At 44.4% G+C, this 16858-nt stretch overlaps 1 protein-coding gene across 1 annotated transcript in view; it reads left to right on the top strand.

The window, feature by feature from the left end:
• Window positions 1-16858, top strand: part of SPTBN5 (spectrin beta, non-erythrocytic 5) — a 138226-nt gene that overhangs the window by 19355 nt on the left and 102013 nt on the right. Inside the window, exons 11-18 of the mRNA XM_043549388.1 lie at window positions 2418-2624; window positions 8250-8462; window positions 9416-9568; window positions 10059-10189; window positions 11881-12132; window positions 13517-13804; window positions 14592-14835; window positions 15800-15939. Of these exons, the coding sequence (XP_043405323.1) occupies window positions 2418-2624; window positions 8250-8462; window positions 9416-9568; window positions 10059-10189; window positions 11881-12132; window positions 13517-13804; window positions 14592-14835; window positions 15800-15939 (1628 nt within the window). The remainder of the gene's footprint in view (window positions 1-2417; window positions 2625-8249; window positions 8463-9415; window positions 9569-10058; window positions 10190-11880; window positions 12133-13516; window positions 13805-14591; window positions 14836-15799; window positions 15940-16858) is intronic.

Raw genomic sequence — 16858 nt, forward strand, 5'->3', positions numbered from 1 at the left:
AACTCATAGACTCCCCCATTCTATCTGTGAAATGCCCCGACAAAGAGCCAAGCCACCAGGCCATCCAGGCTGCTGATAATGGTTAAGTAGGAGGGTCCTTTTGCCTTTTGAGTGGCTCCCAGGAAGCTTTCTTTCTGACTGGCTGTGGGTCTGCTCCCATCAATTGACCTGTGTTGATAGAGTGAGAATTCTTCTGTTTTCCAAGAAATCTCCGAGAGACAGATTTAATGGTGCATTAGAATATTGCCTGCTGTATTTATGTTTCTGATTCAGCACTGCTGTAGCCACTCTGTTCTACCTGGCATAATGCCATCTGAGATAGCTACATTGCTAACTTCGTTGAATAGTTGTACCTTCAGTGCAAGACTGCTGCTGAGCCAGGATGTGCTGGATACACAACATATGAGAAATACGTTGTGAACATCATGCAATGGATGAAAGTCTCTCCTGAGGAGCCTCAACTGAACGAAGTATGGGGGGATTTTTCAAAGGCACAGTGGCAGTTAGGTACCAAACTCCAATGGGAGGTATAGGTCTAGCTGCCATTTGTGCCTTTGAAAATCTGTCCCATAAAAAAGAAATATCAGGCCACAAAGCTTGGATCCTGACTGGAGTTTCCCCAAAGTATGAGGAGTGATTAGTGTTGTTAGATGTTTGGCTGCGTGTGTGTGTTCTCTGTGTACTGTCCCAGCTCTGCACAGATAGTTGGCACAGCAGACCTCGATCGAACTGCCCAATAACCACAACCTCGGTTCGTAGCAAAGGCACTTGGGCAGGTTTATTGTCAACGAAGCACGGTCCTAATGTCCTGGCTCATTGGTTACAGGTACACGAACACATTGTATGCCTATTGTGATGGACTAGATCAGTTAATGGCATGACTTTCCATTATCCCCTAGGCCAGCCAAAGACACTCCCTCTGAGATACCTCTTTATACACTGATACAAACAAGTTACGTATAGCCCCTCTGACGTGCCTAGGTGCCACCCTCTGACGTATCTAGTTGACGCCCATTCATAGATTCATAGATATTTAGGTCAGAAGGGACCATTATGATCATCTAGTCTGACCTCCTGCACAACGCAGGCCACAGAATTTCACCCACCACTCCTGCAAAAAACCTCTCACCTACATCTGTGCTATTGAAGTCCTCAAATAGTAGTTTAAAGACTTCAAGGAGCAGAGAATCCTCCAGCAAGTGACAATCAAAACATCTCTATTCATCATGCTGTCATCCGGACCTTATCTTTGGGGTCGGTCAGCGTGTGCCTGTTATCTTTAGGGAATGTGTTGGTCTCGAGGTGTTCTGGTACCACCCTTCTGAAATGTGTTTGTGTAAGTGCTCTGTACCTAGCATTTCTTAGGAATGTCTGTTTCTGCCATATCAGCCCTGTTCTTGCCAAATTCTGTGAGCAGGCCTGTCTTTTGCTCACAGCCTGGCTTTGCTTTATATCAGCAAACCTTTAATCACTACTTTAGCTCAGGCCTCTGATACAAGGGCTTATGTCTCAGGCCCTCTTCCTACTACAGTTAGAACTGGAACTTTGGCTTGGTTCCATCTCTGATTTAAATACACAAATGCACACATTCAAAAAGCCACTATAAAACCATAATTTACCAATTACACCATAGTATCTCAGATTACCCAATAATAATGTTTTCCCTATCCTTTTCATTCCCTCTCATATTCACACAGAAGCCTGAACATTTCCTTCCTTAACAGATTTTGTTCTCTTTGGTTTGACAAACACTGAATTATTTCCTGTTTCTAGCAGTTTTAAAACTATTATAGCTTTGCCCCTCCCCCAGCTTTTGGGGGGGGAGGGGCGGGAAGGGGGTAGTTTAAATTATTTTTATAATTTAATGTCTTTTTACAGTTACAGCCATATAAGATTGCACCCAAACTTTTCCCATGAATTGCAATTTGTGAAGGCTGTTTTCTATTAGACAAACTTACTCTGTATCCTCATGATCTATCATTAACTTTTGTGGAAAAACATCTGTTGTTGAAATTGTAGGCCATCCCTACAGTCTGAAAGTATGCTAAGTATTATTGATTCTGTTAAATGACGAAGTCTGACTACTGTCTAGTAACAAAGTCTGACTGCTGAGTGATTGACTTGGAAACTGGCTAATAAGATTAATGGAGGAAATATTTGGGACTAATTTATTTAATTGTGATCCTGTGAACCATATTGGTGCTAAGCGTGCTGCTGAAATATAATTGGGGTTTCTAAAGAAAGAGCCACCTGATGTGTAATGGTCCTGCTTATATGACCTGTGTGTGTGTTATGATTAGCCTCAGTTGTCTGATGCAATTACTGCCCTGTTGACCATTTGCCAGAGGATGGACTGTTGGATGTGTATCTCTTAGGGCTGTTTGATTAAACATTCTCCCCACCTGTGTTCCCTTCAGTACTTTGTTGACATTGATGAAGCAGACTCATGGCTACGGGAGCGGCAGCCCCTCCTGGCCAGTAAGGATTATGGGAAGGATGAGTCCAGCGCAGAAGCCTTGCTACACCGCCACTTGCGACTGGAGAAGGAGATCACAGTCTACTGCTTGGAGATGAGGCGCCTGGAAGAACAAGCTGGTACTGTAGCAAAGCAGGCTCCATCTGCGGTATGTGGATATGAGGTTGTGTCCCTCTACTTCCCTTTGTTTTTAGTTATTAGAGCTGGTTGGAAATTTAGTGAAATTGAAACATTTTGTGAAAATGTGTCAGTTTTGACAAAACTTCACTGAAAAAAGCATGTAGATAAGGTCAAGATGTTCCAGTCTTTTTGGAATGGAATGTTTTGATTTTCCAGGTAAAAATGACTTTTCATTCCTAATTGAAATGAAAACAAAGTTTTTTGAAATGTTGGAATTCCCTGCTGAACAGACGAACCTAGATTCAATTAGCTCTCTTAATTATACATGAGTCAGGGCCCAGACCCCTGGCTGTCGCTGATGGAATCCTAGAAATACAGTTTTTGGTCATTTAGCACCGAGACTGGCTCATCCACATCACACCTCTCTCCTAGCTCTCACAAATCTTCTACTCCTCCCCACCTTATTATTTACTTCCTACTGAATCCAACTCTCCTTCCAAATGGCCATTATACACCACCCACTGCCTCCCTCCCTGCTTTTCGCCAGACTCCAATACTTCACTCACTTTAATCCTCTCACCTGAGGCTTCTGTAATCATCCTGGGTAAATTCAGTTCTTATGTTTGATTCCTCTGCTTCTTGATTTGTCTTGTTAAACTCATTTGATCTTCAGCTGTGGTCTAAATCCCCCATTCAGTATTTTGGCCGCAATCCTGATTGTTACCTTTCAGATTTCTTTATCTCTGAACGCTCTCTCTATAATAATGAGATATGCAAGATAAGCAACTATTGCAACTGCAATTAGTAGTAAGAGCTGGGAACACCATTTTGTGACCCTCCCTTTTTGTTCCTGCATTACTTGTTGTTAGAGGGAGCATGTAAGTTCAGGAGCCCACAGATGTTGATCAGTGAAGGAAATACAGACGCGCTGATTTTTTTTAACAGTTGATTGTTTGCTGGTTCAATAATTTAAGGACCATAAAAGTGAACCTCTAATGCTTGGCTGTACTTGGTGCTCCCATTCAAGTTCTGAAAACATTTGTTTTTAATCAATATAGTTATCTGGCCCCTAAATTAATTATTACATTATTGACAAGCATTCTTGGGAATTGTAGCCCTAAATATGCAAATCCCTTGATTAAGTTTAGGAATGTAATTTGTGTCCTGACACTTTTAAAATTCACTTGTACTCTTAAGTAGGTGGTTTGCCCCTGGGGTCTGCCTGCTTTGTTCTCTCTCTTAGGTGCTCAGTAGTCTTTGCATCTGCAAGTGTCTAGCTATTGAAAATACACTGACAGGTTGTTAGGGCTTGGACTGGGCCCCCCCTCTGCTAGAACAGGACAGCCTGGTGTTAACTGACTGAAATGCCTGCCTGTGGGTGTTTGCTGCCATTTTTAATTACCCTCATTGCACTCACTGAATGGAAGCTGCACTACAAAAGCACGAGCAAGGGCCAGCTGCCACATATGCTGCCCAGTTCCCGTGACTTGTGGCTGATGTTGAGTGGAATGTGGCGGCCCAACTACACCTGTTACGGTGTGGACTTAGTGAGGAGGTAAAGGAATAAGCAAAAGGAAAAGAGGAGGTGAACCATGGTGCCGCCTCACCCAGACACCAGGCTGAACGCTCCAGCACCTACCCACAAACCAGTGCAGGTTGGTCTGGTCTGCAAAGCTTGACCCTGGAAGAGTGACTGCACAATAACTTATGCTTTTATTGCAGAGCACCGGCATGTGCTCTTACTTCTTGCCCATTGCGGACCTCAGCCAGCAAGGAATCAAGAAATGAGTGAACCCAGGCTGTATGGAGGGGTCAGCCTGGGCATCACCAGGGCACTATGCTCTGGAACTACCCGCAAGCCCTCGAGGGAAACCCAATCTTGGACATGCAGTGCCTGCCCACATTTCCAAGTACAGATACTGTTATGTACCATGGATGGAGCCAAACTAGTTCCCCCTCAGTGGCCCTGATTGATTCAGGAGCTCCGATAATTCAATAGATGCTGAAGACACTCAAACCCTATAAATGCCCCTCTGTTTAACACCTCGGTCAGTTCTCATAGAGATGATAGATTTGACACAGGAAACAGGACCCCTAGAGACTGTACTCCACGGATATCAGGATGTACTAAATTCAATGTGATTCGTTCTCCACACTTCCCCTGATTCTCAGCATCACCCAGCAGGACCAGCCCAACCCTTCTATGCTCTGGTGAAAGAAAAGGATCAGTTTCCCTCTGAACACTGCTGAAGGGTGAGCCCCAAACCTCTGGTCCCAGGCTCCTGTAGATGACCAGAAGTGATGGCACCTGTGGGAGAACCACAGATGATCGTGACCAGAAGGAACCATTCCTAAGCCTGAGTTCCCATCTCACTGATGAGTATTAGGATTCTGTGGACGTCTTTGAAAAGAAAAATGTGGGCATGCTACCTCCACATTGGCACTACAACTGCCCCATAGACCTGCAGCCCTTCATGTGCGCATCAAGTAAAAGCCCAAAGGCTCAATCCAACACTTCACGTCCCCAGTGGGGCCTCTGGTCCTTTTCAATAAGCAAAAGGATGGAACGCTACACCTCTGTGTCACTAACATGCCCTAAACCAAGTGACAGTCCAAAACTGGTATCCCCCGCTCCTAACCTCAGAGTTTCTAGATAGTGTGTGATCTACCAGAATTTTCACCCAACTGGACCTCGGTGGAGTGGTGGGAACTTAAAAACTAGTGCACATTTTGAACCCACTCTGGGCACTTTGAATATTTAATAATGCCATTCAGTCTGACTAAAGCTCCCGCGACCTTTCAACACTTTGTGAACAATATATTTAAAGACATCCTGGACCAGTATGTAGTCATCTATCTCGATGACATGTGTCTGTTTTCAGAAGACCCTGAGCGGTATTGTTACCATGTTCATTCCATCCTGGAAAGACTACAGAAGCACAGCCTATATGTGAAAATGGAAAGTGTACCTTTTGACCCCACTGGACAAAATAATGACATATTAGATAAAGAACTGGTCACAATTAAATCAGCCTTCAAAGAGTGGTGCCATAACCTTGAAAGAGCCTGACAACAAGTTCTAGTCTCTTCGGACCATAAGAACCTTGAATATCTGCGTAAGCTTGTGCTTTGAACCAAAGACATCTCAGGTGGGTATTCTTCTTCCCTTGGTTCAATCTCAACATCACCTGGGAATCAGGAATGGGAAAGTCAATGCCTTATCCTGAAAGGTGGAATAATACCACAAAGGTAAAGAGCCTAACCAAAAACCACCCTCTCTCCTTAAACCTCACAACTTCCTTAGTGCCACCATACACCAAAACCTGATTCATCTAATCTGATCCACTTCTCAAGGTGATCTGCTAGCCTAGAAGGTGATGGAACAACCTGAGCAAATAAGAACTAGAATCAAAATGCAGTGTTCCACACAGGATGGGATCACATATCTCGATGGGTGCATATCCATTCCACCAGGGTGCCCCTGGTTAGAAATGTATCACCTCTGCCATGACAATCAATGGTGGGCCATTTTGGCCACCTTAAGACTTTCTACATGGCTCCACATTTCTTCCAGTAGCCCCAGGGCTATGTTGACTCTTGTGACCTTGTGCATGCACCAAGACACCCCATTCTGAGCACCTTGGCACTTTAGTACCCTTGGAGATCCCACCTAGACCCTGGGCCTGGATCACCCTGGATTTTATAGCAGAATTCCCTGACTCTGATGGCCACACAGTGGTCTTGACTCTTGTTGACCAAAATGGCCCACTTCATCCCCTGTGACTGCCTGCCCTCTGCCGAAAGAACCGCTCAACTCCTAGTGGTGCATGTTATCCTTTTTCATGGGCTTCCGGGCCATATCACCTCAGACCAAAGCTCACAGTTCGTATCATGCTTTTGGTGTGAAACACTCCAATTACTGGACTTTGCACTTTTACTTCCTCCGCTTACTGCCCCCAGACAGATGGGCAGACAGAGAGGGTGAACCAAGTACTACAGCAATACGTAAGGTGCTTTGTTAACTACCATCAAGATACGTGGTTCTTCCTCGTGCCTTATGACAAGTTGTCATACAACAACACTGACTATGCCTACATGGGGTAGAGTCTCTTTTTTGCAAATTACAGTTTTCTTATTTGCTTCCACCTTGTCTTGTTAGCAACCTCCCAGAACCCAGCAGCTTCCAACTGGATTCTGTGAATTCATCATATTCTGGAAGACCTTAAGGACCACCTCCATGAAGCAAAAAAGCACTACAATGAGTAGGCAGACCGTCAGTACCAGGAAAGCCCAGCTCTCACAGTGTGCCAAAAGGTCTGGCTTGCAGCTAAACACCTCTGTACGAACAGGTCATCCCACAAGCTAAACCACTAGTAGCTTGGACCATTCTGAGTTTTGTCAGTATTCAAATTGCAGCTCTCTCACTCCCTTAAGATATATCCCATTTTCCATGTTTCCCTCCTGAAGCATTCCACACAGAATCATGTTCCCAGCAACTCCCCGCACAGGTCCAGGTCCAAGGGCACAAGGAATATATAGTCTGCCCTGTCCTCAGCTGTAAACTGCAGAGCGGGAGACTGTACTACCTCATTGCCTGGGTCCTGAATTGTGCTCCTGGGAACCTGCTCCCCATGTCCATGCCCCTGACCTGGTAAGAAGATTTCATCAAGACCATCCAAGTGCCAACATGAAGGAAGGGTGCCCTCCAAAAGCGGGGGAGAGGCAATGTAAAGATCCATGGGACAAGAACCTGGGTCTGTGGACCCTGAGACAGCTGACATTCCCACATTGCCACCAGGAGCCCATGTAGAACCCCATCCAAAGAGCATTATGGAGATTAGGGGCCGCAGGAAATACCACCCAAAGGATCCAGTGTGGCAGGACTCTGCATCCTTTTGATTGGCCCATGCTCACTATTTAATCCTGGAGAGTGCCCCATACAGTTGTCTGGCAACCCAGCAGACTTCTGCCTTGCTGTGACTCCAAACCTCACCTCGCTTTCCGATCTCCAGCCACTGACCCAGCCTGATTCTGACCCTGACTCTTGCCTATTGATCCCGGCACTATAAATTACTCTGATCCCTGCTTGCCAGCTACTGCCCCATGGCCATCCTTGACTTGTGGACACAAGCGCAGCTGTGACTGCTAGGCTAGATCGCCCACGCCCTGGTCCCCTGCAGTTATGTTCGTGGTATATGCATAGAGATGTGAGATAAAAACATAAAATACTCTTGCTGGTAGGTTGCCATGTAACATTGCTTCGTTTCTTAGAATTCAGAATGATAGATAACACACAAGAACCCCAAAACAGAGTGTGATGACAAAGCTGGGTGCTCACTTCAACAGAGAAGCACAACTCACCCCTGCTTACTCTAGGCTGGCTCTCTGCAGACTGATTCTGAACGCACACTTCCCTACACAGCCCCCTGCCTGCAAACAGGACCAGGAAAATCCCTGAAAATTTAAAGTGATAGATCACAATTGTATCACAGTGTTCAATGCATCACACAGGTGCATTTGCAAATTGCAATATCTAACACTTTGAGTCAGGCAGATCATTTTGAAAATGTAGTCCTTTAATTTATCCTTAAGGTCAGGGGCTCCAATTATCCATAGTGTCACAGACTGATTTTGTTGTATTTTGCTTTAACAGGTGATATCAGTGCCGGTGGTGAAGGCTCAGGTCCAGAGTAGCCTAAACCAAAGGATCACTATACTACCATCAAGCCGCTCTGTGCGCGGGGGAACCCCGGAAATTGGATTTTCTAATCCACCTGATTCAGATCCTCACTTTATTCCAGAGAACATCTGGAGGACCCAGAATGAAATAAACTTGCTTTATGAGAATCTTCAAACCATGGCTGAGGTATTGTACCTCTTTCAATACTTTGTGCTTGTGTAGCCTGTCTTGGAGATTAATAGTGGGATCTAGTGTCATGCAAAGTGTACGCAGGTGTTTTAGCTTCCCTTGCTCAGCTCTGACAATGTGCTGCAATCCTGAACTATGCAGCCCCTGAAAAGACTGCTGGCTGTGCTAAATTGTGTGGTGCTTTTCTGATTTTGACCAACATCATGTCAGCAGTAGGAGAGAAACAAATCATGGATGACATTCAAAACAATCAGAAATTTCATTTAAGCTTTGAGTGCATTTGGTTCAGGTTTTATCCAGTCTGGCTTGTACATCATTATGTGAGAATCACATATTAATTTCTATGATCATCACATTTTCCTCCCAGTTCTTATATTTTTTGGAGAGCAGCTTCCTTCTGCATCCCCTTGACTTTACTGGAGTTTGCCTATTACAGCAAGAGACCCTCTCCTAGGTCGGACAAACATGGGAGGTTAACCCCAAGCCTTGAGGCTGTAGTGGCAAAGACTGGAAACTTTAACACAGATGTTCACAAAAGACCATTAGTTTTTCCCTTTATTCCTCTGTATCCTCAACCTCCAAGGGGTCCCGCCCAGAAAGCTGCTGTGTGAACCCTCCGATTCCTATTTTTCCTGCAACCAGTGCTTGTGCATATGTCTAGGATTAAAGAGGTAATGCTCCCTTTGTAGTGTTGACTTGTATCTTCAGTCAACCAGCACACACCACTACTAAACTTTCTGCTTATCAGGTGTTGTGAGCATCAGTTCTCTGATGCCCCAGGAACAAGTATTTCAGGCTCAAGATGCCACTTTGTATTCACTGTGTGTTAGCAGGGAGAACTACCACCAACCTGCCAGGTTAATCTGTATGCTTTAGTTCTTTAGCCATGGGGATCTCTTTCTGCAAAAGGCCTGTGTATCACAGTATTCAATTCTGCATCTGTTTTACAGCACAGGAAGAAAGGTCTGGAGGAGATGATCCGATTGTACCGCTTCTACAGCTCCTGTGAAGAGTTTCAGTCTTGGATGGAAGATAAGGAGAAAATTTTCCAGACCCTTCAGCCTGAAGCAGACAATGTGGAGGTCACACAGCAGAAATATGAGGTACCTCATCTCTACTTGGTGTAGATAACTTGTAAAACAAACTGACCATGGGGGAATGGATGTATGTGAGGAAAGGAGGACTCCAGAGAAGTTGCTTCCAACCTTTTTTTTGTTAACTGAATTTTAATCCATAAGGTTTTGTCTGTACAGGAAAGCTTTTTCAGTTAAGCTAAGGTGTGAATATATAACTGCAGATTTATACCAGAATAAGTTGTCCACATGTCAATGGGGTGGGATGGGATGTATATTATACCAGAATAAGTTTATTATGTATCTATGGGCTCAGAGGGAAAACCGTATAGGGGAGTATATTCTGTCAAGAGATCGCTGAATGAACAGAGAGAAAAGAAATAAATTGGATGTCAAAGCATAGTAGATACACAAATAGAAGATGAGTGAATACAACAGCTTGTGGAGCACTTTTTGCATAGAGATGCTGAGTTTTGAGTTCTTCACTCCATACATTATCCCTGTATTTTTTTCTGTTTAGAGCTTTCTAGTGGAAATGGCTGTGGGGAAAATCCAGCTGGGAGAGATCAAATGCCTAGCAGATAAGTTTGCAAAGAGCAGTCCCAGCAAACAGAATGAAATCCAAGCCCACCTTAAGGAGATCAGTAGGAGGTAATGCTCCTGATAGAATGGGGAATCACCCCATCAAGGACTTTTCATGCCCTGCATAAACTATCCTGGAGAAAATACCAGTCTGAGATGTTTTGGCACACACAACTGACCTGAGATGTGAAGATAGAGGGTTGTCTATGGAAAGTTGATGTTTGTCACTGCAGTTTGCATTTACTTCCCCGGGGAAGCTTTTACCAAACTGGAGATGTAGAATCTCTCTTATCTATAACTTAACCAGCTTTAAATAGAACCATTTGCCAAGAAGAGATGGAATCAAAATCACTAGAATTCTTTGCATCACAGCTCAATGCACACCTGCTGGAGATGTTCTAATAAAATTAGGATAATGATAAGAGGAGAAGCAGGGGGTGGTCTACATGGACTGACTGTGGGGTTTATAGTATTATGACAGTTGTAATGGAAAGTCTATCCTCTGCCCTGGGCAATCAGTCATTGAAAAGAACAAGCAGTTTCTACAGGCAGGCAAGGAGCTCCCTTTTCCATGTGAGACCATCTTGCACACTGGACACCTTAATCATCACTTGGCCACATGTAGTCATCACTTGGCCATATATGTGCCTATTGTATGCACCTAAATGCTGATTTGAGTTTCTACATAGGGAATGGGGCCATTCTGTTTACGTGTCCCTGTTTGAAAATTGGATCTTATTGTCCCAACAGTTACTGGCTGGAGATATGGGGAAAAAATATAAATCACAAGAACTATTGCCAAGTCATGGACACACTCATTTTGTCAAGGGGTACAGCAGATGCTTTGAGATCTGAGGGCTTTTTGTTCATGGTCCAGTGGAAAAGATTCCTCATAAGTCCTTATCCCCACCCGAGCTTCAGGGAGCAAAGTGGGGGTGGGTCTGAATTCTGCTGCAGCACCCTAAAGATGGTACATCCTCCCATCTGGGCATCAGGGGAGATGCCTGACCCTTGCACAGGAAGGAGAAGGGGTGGAAGTCTCCTTGCACCCCTTGTACTGTGATACAAGAATCAGACTGACAGGTCCTAAATGAATGGATGATGGCAGGTAAAATAGACTTGGGAATAAGTCTGTTTTCATTATATTTAAAGTAAAAGCAAGCACATCGTGGGATAGTCAAATGTCACAATGGGCTCTTCTGTTTGGTTCAGCCTGTGCTGCACGGCTAAGTGCGGATTTGAGCACCCAGAGGCAGGGGTTAGGATGTCCTCCTAAGGCATTCAGGTTTGAAAATTGTAACTATAAAAAACTCTTTGCTTTTGTAACGCTTTTCATATCTATTTTTATATGGACTCTTGGCAGTCCCAACCGTGGTCAGAAACGTCAAGGCACAATTGGATCCTTATTTTGATTATTCTTCTTGATTTGCATAGGCAACAGTGTGACAGCAACTTGCACTGGGTGCAGGAGAGGAATACCACCTTAGAGGGGAAATTCATCATGTGTAGAGGCTGAGCACTAGTCCTATGCCCCCTTTAAGTGCCAATACAATCTTATTTTGAAGATTGCCGTGGTATATAAAGAGAGCATAGAGTTTGTCTCCCCCACACCTCCCCCCGCACAAAGATGAATTTTGCCGTAGGTGATTTTTAAAGGTGCATGCAACAAATCCACTGGACATTTATTCCCCCCCCCTAGGCAAAGACACTGTGATTTTAGTGTCTAGATACAGCTGTTGCAGTTGTTTTTTCACTCCTAGATGGGGGCGCCTGGAAACTCTGAAGGAGGAAAAGGGTTCAGAGCTGATTGAGGTGGCTGATGTGAGGACATTCCTCCAGGACTGTCAGAGCACCAGAGGGCTACTACAAGACAAGCTGGTCCATCTCAGGGATTTGGAACCTGGAAACACACCTGCCGCACTGGAGGCAAACCGGCGCAAGCTGTTTGCTTTTGACAGGGAGGTCCTGGTGCTGGAGAGGAAAACTGAATACCTGAAGAGTGTGGCCCAATCGTAAGGAATCAGCCATTTGTTTCTGTATTTTTGCCTAGTGATCTAGTTTCATATTTGAAGCGAAGTGCATAGAGTATATATAGTTGTGAAAGGCTGACTTACACTTGCCTTAGATCAGCCTCTCGTGCTAGTGCTCTCCCTGTCTGGCTGCAAGTCACTGCTCCTTTTCCTCTTTGAGTGAGATCTTCTGTCCTTCTGGGTAGAGTTGGATGAATATCTGAGTGACTGGCTCCAAACGTTGTCTACAAAGAAAGAATCCCTACATTATGAATGGAGTTGCATAAGTCTTTATTGATATTGAATCACTGAGCTATTCTTCCAACTCAAATCCCCAGCACATGTAGTGGAATGTGGTGTATAATGAATTATCAACGCAAACCACAGTCCCCACTGAGTTTTTTCTAGACAATGAGTATTGCCTCTCTTTGAATTTAAGGACACCTCATTTGCAGATCATACTGCAGTTCAGGTTGTAGGACCATAAACTAGGATTAACAAACACTATTTCAAGATATGTGTATTCTTAATGAGGTACTGTGTAATCCCCAACATGGGGTATCCTTGAGAGGCATGAGCTGGGGAAAAGAGGATGAAAGAGAATTAGAAATATAGGGCATTTGTGTATACATTTTAAACTTTGGCTTAACACTTCTAATTAAAAAAAATCTCCTTGTGTGTTTACAATGTCCATTGCAACACACCTGTTCCACTCTGTTAGGCATGCCCTGTTCAGATCTATAAGTTAGAAACATTTCAGTGAACTGTGAAATTTGATTGGCTGATCATCCCTATGTGTTTTATGTTATGTGAAAAGGAGCATGGGGTGTAAGTGTGCTTTTCCTGGAATCTGGGACCAGGAAAGACCAGGTAATTTGTATCCTCTTGTGGAAATTAGTCGTACAATATCTTTGTTACATACAGATCAGAGGTGATGTAAGACGTCAGTGAAACCAGCAGTGGCTGGGGAAAGGATACCAATACTGAGTCAGACTATAAAAAGGCAGTTTATTGTCATTATAAGGTTATATCTTTGAAGTAAAGGTAATGAATTTCTTCATGTGATATGCTAGCTTTTGACACTCCTAACTGAAGCCAGAGAATTTTAAAAAAAAATAACACAAAACATTTTGATCCTCAGTGATAGAATGCACCACTGGTGCCTGTAAAGTCTTTTGACAGGATGCATTTCCTGGAGGACTCTATGATCACTTTGTCTATGCTGTTTACTGCTGATAAGGAACATTAAGTGCCCGAACTGACCTTCTTTTCGGGAGGAACCACTAGCAACCCAGTCCCATTGACTTTAGTGTCAGCTGGGTCAAGCTATAAGGCTCACGTTGTCTCTGAAACTAAATTAAGGATGTTGTTTGGTTTCCTTGTATAGGATTAAGGACACCAACCCTGCAGAGAGCAAGGCCATCAAAAAGCAAGTGGAGAATATGGAGAAGCTGCTGGCCACACTCAAGTCACAGACTAAAGAGAGGGAGACAACCCTGGAGTTGGCACAGGATCAACAGGCTGTCCTGCAGGACAGCCGCAGACTCCTGCTGTGGGCAGATGGCATCAGGGAGAAGCTGGGCAGTATGGAGATGGGCATGGACGTGGCTTCTTCAGAGCAGTTGCTGAAGGAACATCAGGACCTTCTGAAGGAAATTCGCACTCAGAAGGAAAGGTAGATGTTTGCTTCGAGAGTGAAGAAGGAGGGTGAGGTGCTGCAGCACCAGGGAGGCCTGGAGCATACCCAGAAAACAGATCTGGAAACATAAACTTGGTGTGGAAATGGTGCTTGGGATTTATTGAAGTGCATATAAAATTTAGCATGAAGAAAATAACAACTGACTGTGCACATAACCCAGTTAATTTCCCCATATCAAATGAAAGTGTCTGCTAACCCAAAGTCTGACTCCAATAGCTGCCTTCTACCTCACCTGGATGCTCAGCAAGGAAGAAAACTCACTATTTAAAGTCCTCAGACTTCTTTTCCATCCCAGGTCACTTCGGCCAGAGCAATCCAATCACTTATCCTGGGTTCTTCCCTCTCCTGTATTTTTATGAGCCAGGCCTGCCAGACTCTCAGGCCACCAGCCCCGTCTCTCATTTTACAAAAACCCAGAGACACAGTGACTCCTTCTGTCCCATGTAATGGCTGGCCACCTGTTTTCTTGGGCTCTCAAGCCAACAGAGAAAACTCCTGGCCACCTCAGATGTACAACCCTGAGCAGCCAACCCCTGCACTTCCTGGCAGACTGTAAGTGAAGAGGACGTTAATAGGGAAAGCAATGGGTAACGGTAGCTCTGCCACCAAGAAAGCAAGGAATAGAGCAGCATCAGAGAGAGAGAGAGAGGTGGGGAAGTTATAGGAGGAGGAAGTTATTTATTCTTTGTGCTTTGCCAGGAGAACACCAAGCTCAAGTCACCTCCTACAGTAACTTGTCCTCTTTCCTTGTGACTCTGGGCAGGTTTACGCAGCTAGAAGAGCTGGGGCAGAAGGTAATGTATGGTCAGCCCAGCAACAGGACCCAGGATGTGTGCCAGACCGTGGAGAGGCTTACCCAACAAAGCAGTGAGCTGGACGAGATGTGGGAGCAGCGGAAGAAGCAGCTCCAAGACAGCTTGGAACTGCAGAAGTTCAATAGGGAAGCAGATCGTATCAGTGCAATCCTCTCCAGCCATGAGGCTTTTCTACGAATAGATGACCTTGGGGTATGTATCAGAACAGCCCTTGTTGTCTCCTGCTCCCACTCCCCATCCAGAACAGTCTTGACCCATAATGACTCCATCAGAACAGAGATTCAATGACAATCGCTGTCCTCTGGCTCAAAACTGAGAATTTCTAGCCAAGCTTAGATTGGTTGCAGCATTTCTGTAACAGTGATGTGTTACTGTTCAGAAGCTGCACACGCAGGGCCTGGTTCTCATTTACTCATTTCTTTAAATGAGAAGCAGGCTCATAACTGCTAAAAGACGCTAAACCAAGGAGCTGTAGTTGTGACCCAGAGGTGTGTTTGTGCAGTTGGGGTGGAATGCTCTGGTTAACCTTTTCACCATGCTTTCTCCACTGTTCCTTCTACCTGTACACTGCCATTATCCCTTAGTGTGCTATTGCAATCAGTAGACTATTAGCAAGGAAGTAATTGGTATATTCCACACCAATACTCAACAGCAGTCAGCCAGGGGAAAGTATGTAATGATCTCACCTCCAGTGGGGAGAGGCTGGGAAAGAGGATATGAGTACTATTAACACCTGTTGGAGGCTCACCCTTAGACTGGATGATAGAGCTGTTACGAATACTGTTAGAATCTAAACTGCAGCCTCTTCATATCTCAGAGACTGGTTTGCTGCAGTTTGTGGGTAACCAAATATATTATACAGTGCTTACGCCAGGGGGGCACCATGCTGCTGCGATTAAAAGGTGAGGATAGACTCTTAGGACAGGAGAAAACATGAGAGATAAAGGATCAAGTAAGGCACAGCTGCTCACTTGTTCAAAGCCCTGAAGGTCCTCAGTGATGTGGAAAATCTGCAATATATACTTGCTTCACGTGGGGGGAAGGTGGAGAATAAGGACCTGCACAAAGGCAGAAATAATACCATCTCCTCCACTGCCACAGAGGGAGCCATATTACAGAGGTGAGACTGGATAAAGTTTTCTTCCCCCCACTCCAGGACCACGTGGATGCTGTTCACAGCCTTCTCAAGCGGCATGAGGATTTTGAACGACTGCTGATGGCGCTGAAGCAACAGGCTGAAGTGATGAATGAGCGTGGGGAGAAGCTAGTGAAGAACAGGCACTTCGCTTCTTACATGTGAGTTCAGAGCCATTTACACTCTAGGTACAAAAGAGGAGGAAGACAAGAGATTGACTCCACTGAAGACATTTAGTTTTTACAAACCATCATCAAGTGTCGTCAGAGTGAAACAGAAGATCCTCTTTGAGCCAGCATTCATACCAAGTCCCATCAGTCCACAAGTTGTGGTGTTCTAATTTGGGTGGAAAAGGATGAATTCTTTCATTTCCTTCCATGCTGCTTCTTAACATGGAGAGAATGGAGCCGGTATTGCAAAGAGATGCATTTCCTGTACTCTAATGACAAGGGTAACACTTTCAGTTCAAAGTGCCATTTTTGGTACAATAATGGAGGATACTCCAGTTGTTCTCCTTGCATTTTATACTACATGTGCCAATAAGATCTTGTAGTCCCTTTTAACCCTATGGTTCTATGACCTCTTTATTGAAGAACTCATTAAAATTCTCACATAACTCTGTGTTCCTTGCATTTGAGAGTATCAATAATATTTAGGATGAATACAATAGATTTCAAATCACTTCACAAAGGAATAACAGTTGTAATCATCATACCTGATTCTCATCTAACTTAAGGCCCTTTTGCACCACCCTGGCACTATAACATGGCCTTAAAGTGGGAGTCAGTGTAATTCATGGCTCCTTTAAGGTACTAGAGCGTGTAAAGGGGCCTTAGTGTAAATGAGAATTGGGCCCTGTATGTTTAGAGAGCACAACTGTTTGAAGGTAAGAGTGCTGGGGGGAAACTGAGAAGCTACAATTATGCTTAAAGTTGCTTGGACTGGCTCTGGTGTCTAGTGCCATGACAAACAGTGGCATAGTTCAATTTTAAACATGAAAAGAGAGAGCGTGCATTTGGCAGTTTTCCAAAATGAATTCGTATTGGCAAATAGCCAAAAGACACACAAGAGCACAAAGCT

The sequence above is a fragment of the Chelonia mydas genome, chromosome 6, assembly GCF_015237465.2.
Source record: "Chelonia mydas isolate rCheMyd1 chromosome 6, rCheMyd1.pri.v2, whole genome shotgun sequence".
NCBI lineage: Eukaryota > Metazoa > Chordata > Testudines > Cheloniidae > Chelonia > Chelonia mydas.